Here is a 7339-nt window from a genome sequence, read left to right as displayed (position 1 = left end):
ATAAGAATCAAAATTAACAACCGATTACCGTCCGGGGTGAAGTTTATCCTAAACAGATAAGGTTCGTTCTCGGATTCTTGGAAAGGTTGCCTTTTTCCTATCCCGGCCTTCTTCTCTCTTTGATTTCAGGCCGATAAGACTTCAGTCATTACAGTCCCCTCTATCGAACCTATTAAGAAAACAATCCTCTTTACCAGTGTCAAAAATTAGCCTGTCACACCAAAGCTCAGTAATGGTTGTTCACTTACCAATAGTTTCGTAATGGTCCTCCTCTTCCTCTTGCTCCTTCTCTATATCCTCAATGATAGTATCAATACGGGAAGACATGTAATAGTGACTGCCATAGTCACTAGTGCTAGTCGCATCATTGAAATCCGCAGCTCCAGAGTCATTAGCTTTGTCTGCATTCAGTGTATCCAAAGCAGCATCTTTGTTTGTAGTGATTTCAGCAGCTACTGGTTCCACTTTACGTAGATCCTCTGCTGTCTCTATCTTCATTGGCGTAACCATGTCTCCAGCGGTAACCTTTACAAGATCCATTCCATTTTCCATACTTGCATTATTTTCTTTGTGAGCACTCTCAACGCTTCCTTTATTTACAGGTTCATCTTCAGCGTTTTCTTTTTTACAAATGTGAGGGACCAGCTTGTTCTTGACGGCTCTGATCGGATCATAATTATCTTTGATGAGGTTCGAGAATGTTTGATTGATTTCGTCGATTCGAGCTTGGTTCGGAGTTTTGTCGTTGGTTTTGTCCTCGATTGTTAGAGCGCTATTTCGGTTGCCTAATTGACTAGTTATCACAAGTTTGCCGTTTTCCTTTTCCGTTGCTTTGGAATTGACTACAAGATTAGTGTTTTCTGTACGCCTATCACAATGGTTTGTTCGACTGCTGTCGTTGGTATCTATCTTTTCTTTCACTCCACTTTGCTGGTAGTGTTCTGGGATTTCAATCAAACTATCCAGCATCGTGTCATCCGGTGTAAAGTCAGCATAAGTTTGACTCAGGTCATGTTTGATCAGAATGTTACTGGAATGATAGATGTCTTCTGGTTTTCCCAGGTTGGTTGCATTGCTGTTCACATGACTAACAAACGTTCTATTCGGTGTGGCACCGGTTCCCAGTATAACTTCGCTGACTGGTTGACCAAAGTTGGTAAAGCTTGAGTTGGTGTTAACGTCTTTGACATCCGGTGTTATATTGATAGTTATCACATTGCAGTTGATTTTAGTAGTAGAGGGTGTTTTGGTACTGTTGCGCCCAATGGTTCCGTTCGGACCGATATGAAACTTTGGCATGGTTGGGAAACTCTGGGCCGGTTCGCTTACTCCGCTATTGTTCGTGATCATGATGGAGGATTTGTTCTGATTGGTTGGATTATTGATGAGAATCGATGTACCTGGAACATGAGAAATAAATGACATCAAAAATGTAATAATATTAGAACAAAACAATATCTAGATACAAAACTGCAACTCATAACAAGCAATATAAACCCATAAGACATTTTTTCTAGATTTTAGTAGTAGAGGGTGTTTTGGTACTGTTGCGCCCAATGGTTCCGTTCGGACCGATATGAAACTTTGGCATGGTTGGGAAACTCTGGGCCGGTTCGCTTACTCCGCTATTGTTCGTGATCATGATGGAGGATTTGTTCTGATTGGTTGTGTTATTGATGAGAATCGATGTGCCTGGAACATGAGAAATAAATGACATCAAAAATGTAATAATATTAGAACAAAACAATATCTAGATGCAAAACTGCAACTCATAACAAGCAATATAAACCCATAAGATGAGACATTTTTTCTATGGACACTCATAGTTACTTTTGTAAATATTGCTAGAGCTTACCTGAAGATTTCTTTGGCAAAATGTTCATCATCTCATTTGACGTTGCCGCTACTGTAGATTTCTTTTCGCCCAAAGTTGTCGCTGTTGATATACTGGAATGAGTCTTACTATCTGCTACAGTGTTACGTAAGTTGGATTCAACTGATATTGTCGACACAGATTTGGAACTTTGGTTCAATAGACTTGACTGATGGGAAGATTTGTCGGAAATATTGGACGATAATTCTTCTATGTTTGATTTGACGCGAGTATGAATCGGTGTGGACGTGTCTTTAGGATGAAAACTAGCATTGATGGGTGAGAGTGACTTTGTTGATTTAGTGCTATTATTAGGATTCGGTAAATGAACATTTTCATTCTGGATACCCAAATACGTCTTTGGATTGTTTATCAATTCTTTTTCTTTCTTTACATCATGTTCATTGCCTTGCATTAATTCTCTATCAGGCTGAGCTTTACAACTATTAACACTATTGAGATGTGCAGATTGTTCAGTATGTTTGATGTTTCTATTTTCAGTCTTGTCTTTATATTTGATTTCCTTGTTGTCCATCGTCAGCGTTAGTTTTGGTTTGAGTTCAATGATTTCATAAGGTTCAGCTGGAGAATCGTAGCTATGATCGTCACTCAATGTTTCAGTTTGTTCCCCTTCTTTTGTATCACTTGTGTTTTCTAGAACATTTTCCAGTTGTTCACTTCCCATTGTTTCATCTCGCGTGCTATCATCACCCAAGTCTTCAATGATATCGTCGTAGAGATTTTCTTTCTTGGCTCTCTTCTCCTCCATCCTCCTCAATTTATCATTTATCTCTTTCAACAAGGCAGACTGTACATCGTTCACTACAAACTTGGATCCTGTTTCTTTCTTGTTTAAAACGGGTGACAGCTTCTGTTCCTCGGGTATACTGGGCAGCTCGTATTTGTTGAACAACTTTATGGATTCGTAGTCTGGGTTGTTTTTGATCAGTTTCAAATGGATTGCTTTCGACACGACGAGGTTTTCAGAGTTTGTGTCTTCCAGTAAACTACCACGAGGATTAACACGGGGTAGTTTCTCATTCATCGCTAAAGCTCCATCACTTGTAGAGTGTCCTAATGACTTCGTCGCTGGCGTAGCGTTGTCCATCTGTTTCTTCTCCGTTTGGTTGTTAGGTGGTGGAGGTGGCGGTTCTTTGGGTCTCAACAGGAGTCTGTCGATCAGATCTTTGTTGTAGTGTTTGCGCATAGTTTTGATTCTCATCGTGTCTTTGAATGAGTACTCCTCGTTGGTAGGTTTCAAGGGGACGCGATCGCTCTCGCTGCGTTGTAGTTTGAACTTCTTGCTCTTGTTTGTGGCGGAGGTCAGGTCTGAGGCGTCATCTGTTGTGACAGTGGCTGGTAGTGGATCTGAAACAGATAATTTTGAATTGAAATTAGGAACTTGACGGAAAAAGGGGGCAGATAAACAAGAGAACCTCCGAAATATTAAACGTGAGGAGATTTATTATGAAACGATGATGAGATATGGACAGTTAAAAGTGTTATAACAATATAACTCTTTGCTGTAGAAAAGACTGCCCATCATCATTGTTTCAAACATTAGCGCATAGGTTGCACACGGTACCTTTGCAGCTAAATAGCTGTACAAAGTACGTACGTACATTTTGACTGATTACTGAACAAGATTGGAGTATGTTACTAAACTAACTGAAAGTGTTAATTTCTCGAATTTGGGCGTGAGAACGCCTCAAGGCGAAGAAGACTATTGGGCAGCGAAAAAACTGTGAAAAAAATAATTAAAATTAAACTTAGCCTGTTAATTTTTACAGACTTCCCTAATCTTTTAGGTATTTCCAAGTAGGAACTAAATTACTCCTACTCAGTACAAGATACCTTCTTTCTTTGCCTGCAAAGTTCAAAATTCAAATTAACCCAAAACCCAAAACTCGGATCGGTTGTAATTACGTCGCAGGTTGCATGAGTCTGCGATTGACAGTACGCGGTTACTTATCTCATCATGGTTAGCGCGATAATTAATATTAGGTCCAGAGTTTAACACGGTGGGTATCGGTTACCTCTAACTCTAACCTATGTTCCTTGAGTATCATCTGCCACAGTATCGCACCGGTTCGCAACAGTGTTTAGAGAAGATAATTGCTTCGTCTGACGGATAAATTGTAGAAGATGGGCGAGAAAACAGAAGAGAAATGTGGAAATAGCCGAGTACCGTACTTATGTATATTGGCAGAGTTGTACTTAAGTATGTATATTGGGAGAGTTGCAGCAATTATTGGAAGAGTTGTAGCCGTCACGCGTTGTCAGAGACGCGATAATTCGGAGAAAATACAGAAAGATGTAATACCTAGGTATAGGTATAGGCCTATAATAGGTAATCCTTGCGAAATTATGAATCTTTCCGAGTTCGGTGTCGAAATGTGAAAGGTCTCCATGATTTGTACCGAAAAAGATGATTCGGAAAATTTGACACATCCACCAATAAGACGTATTTTAACTCTCTCCTCTATTTGATTTCATTCTGTGTGAGGAAAATTTGTATTCTTGGCACATCCACTAAAAGACTAAGATCTGACACACTATGGGTATACTATACCGTAGCATGTCACAGACACACTATGGGTATACTATACCGTAGCATGTCACAGACACAGATGCACGTCTTCACTGGGTTGTACAGTTATAGCAGAAGCAGACGGGTTTGATTAGGTTAGACAAGTCAGAGTTCCATAAATCACTTAGAATCAGGTCTACAACTCTACACTCTACACTTTTTACAAGCTTCATGACTTTGTAGTGGTTGGCGTGGTGGACTTCGTGTCAGGAGGCGGGTGGTTTGAGTCCAAGTCAAGACATACAAATAAAAAAACGCCCCAAAATTTTAATGGGAAAATATTAGATATTAATTAAGAGAGCGGCCTTTAACCCCAACCTACATCCAAGCACACAACCCTGACGTCCCAAACCTGAACTTTAGACTTTGTCCCAAAATGAATTAGGTCACCCCAACAGGGAGATTAGTTTCAAAATTTAAAACCGTGTTATAATATCTGGGTACTTAGATAGTATTATGTGTTTATTGTGTCCCGTAAAGTTACTCACGAAGATATTGTAAACAAGACATCATCTCAAAATATTGGTTTTTGTTGTGGAGTACTTGTTGCACATCTTAAGAAGAAAGTTGTAATGAGGTAATGCATAATAGAGTCAACTTATAACTGTAGGTGTAATCATTCAACAATCTTAGATACCTACCTAGCTAAAAAAAAAATCACATGATTTGTTAGGTACCTACCTAATGTAATATAATTACTCTATCAGCATCAGTAAGTGCACTTAGCCTAGTGGTCATTTTCGAATGCGGAAGACCCGGGTTCGATTTCCGGCGAGGTCGAAATGTTTGTTTTCAAGTGATCGGTTCTAGAAATTGCTATAGTTGAGAGTTCATTGCAAAAAACGGTCGATAATTTTCGTCAGACATACCTAGGTACACAAAGTCAATGCTAGTTGACTTTGGATATTTCGTCTAGAGGTGTTAATTATTCTTACAAGTCTGAAAAAAATTCTATAATCATACCTATAGAACTATAGATAATTGATTCGTACCTATAATCAGATATCGTCTATCTTTAGATATTATTTCAATTTAGGTATGTACAGATCGACAGCAAAATGATAGGGTTTTCTCAATGTCGAATGCAAAATTATCTTCGAAAAATATTAAACAAAATGATGATAGGTATTAGGAATGGTGTGTGCATAATTACAATCACCACAAGCATAATCGATGATTATGTTTTCATTTCCACCGTGATATAAATCATACAAATGGTACATAGGTACCTACAGGGTGTTTCATTCCCATACTCTGGGATTGAACCCACGGCCTCTTGTTTACCAGGCACCCTAAGAACACGAGACGCATCATGTAGTCTATGTCATAGCATGCCCATCCCGTAGTAGGTATGTGCCTGATCAGATAGATGGGCGATAGGAGACACAATAATCCCCGTTTAGGCTGGGTCAACACGAGAACACCAGAAAGCATTGTTTGTTCAATATTTTCCCGTCTGTAACTAGTTACCAGCTGTTGTCACATTGACTTAGCACTCCGCAGGTCTTGGTTCCATTCCCGGCGGGGGTCTACCACTAGCATCATCCTGTATAATATAGGTACCTAATTATCTTCAGTTCTTCACACATAATATAAATACTCAGGGTCTAATGCTAATAAATCTAATAATGATACCTACCAATATTGAAGATTTTCGCCAAGTCATAACAACGTACCTAATTATTATACCTAACATGTTTGATTTAACAGATAGATATATTAAAAAAATCTGGTGTGAACATCACACGACTTTCCTTATCCTATTAAATGATAATTATTTGAGTGTTCTTTTACCTTAACTTTTACAATATCTCTAACCGTTTAGTCAAAAAACAGTTGAAAACCGCCAATAAGCGATCAAAATACCGCCAACCGCAGCACCTATCTCAACCAAATGTCTGGTGTTGCATCCTTGTCACATTTGTGAACTACATACCAAATTTCAAGTCTCTAGCTCATACCGTTCCCGAGATATTATTGAATTACACCGAAAACCGCCAAAAAGCGGCAAAATACCGCCAAGCGTTGCACCGATCTTAACCAAAAGTTTCGTGTCGCATCCTTGTCACATTTGACAGCTACATACCAAATTTCAAGTCTCTAGCTCTTACCGTTCTCGAGATATTTTGTTTACAGACAGACACACACACGGACCAATGGCTGAAACTTTGGATTTAGGCTCTAGGGACCTCAAAACGTGTTTTGACACTAAAAACTGACCATCGAAAATTTGACCCGATTACATTACTTTCCTTCCTATAGGATAAGGAAAGTAAAATGATAGAAGATACATAAACTTGAGAAATAGATAATTAGATGCTATACGTAGATATGTGTTAGATGCTGACGAACTTCAGTGGTAGGTATAGAGATAAATGCCGTGGACTTTGGATCTGGAGGCTGGTGGTTCGAGTCAAAGTCAAATCACGAAATTTAGGAAGGTGCATGTAGGTAAATTGGGGAACGACATTTTGGCTTGTTTTGCATTTTTTGCGCATTTGAAGGTAGGTTTTGGTCGGGACGACCGTACCGATTAGGTAGGTATGTATTTTTTCAAGATATTTTTTGCTTCGTCAACGTTTGTTAGACGATCATCATTGATACAGTCGGTCTTCCCGAGAAAAACATAATAACTTTAGGTACATGGGATTCAACTTTTCAAAATTTTACCCAAAGGCAGTTATCTCCCATTTCGATCTGTGTGTGATCCGCCTAACTATCTCAGAATATCATTACATACTATGTACATTCATTATTTCATTCTACATTCTAGTCTCCATGATAACTTGGTTCATTTCGATAATGGTTAAATTGTATTACTTTTCCAATGGCCTCCGAGTGACTAGTCAAAATATTTTAGTAGTCATAAAATCAGT

General features: G+C 38.8%; 1 protein-coding gene across 1 annotated transcript in view; it reads right to left on the bottom strand.

The window, feature by feature from the left end:
* The window catches only part of LOC103521044 (arrestin-related trafficking adapter 3-like), a gene marked incomplete at both ends in the record, with an annotated part of 5982 nt that extends 2741 nt beyond the window's left edge, over positions 1-3241 (bottom strand). The window contains 4 exons of the mRNA XM_017448690.1: positions 153-169; positions 249-1249; positions 1542-1692; positions 1856-3241. Coding sequence (XP_017304179.1) covers positions 153-169; positions 249-1249; positions 1542-1692; positions 1856-3241 — 2555 coding nt within the window. The remainder of the gene's footprint in view (positions 1-152; positions 170-248; positions 1250-1541; positions 1693-1855) is intronic.
* Positions 3242-7339: the final 4098 nt, after the last annotated feature.

Source organism: Diaphorina citri, unplaced genomic scaffold (assembly GCF_000475195.1).
Source record: "Diaphorina citri unplaced genomic scaffold, Diaci psyllid genome assembly version 1.1 scaffold4434, whole genome shotgun sequence".
Taxonomy (NCBI): domain Eukaryota; kingdom Metazoa; phylum Arthropoda; class Insecta; order Hemiptera; family Psyllidae; genus Diaphorina; species Diaphorina citri.
This window is presented reverse-complemented; position numbering and strand designations above follow the sequence as displayed.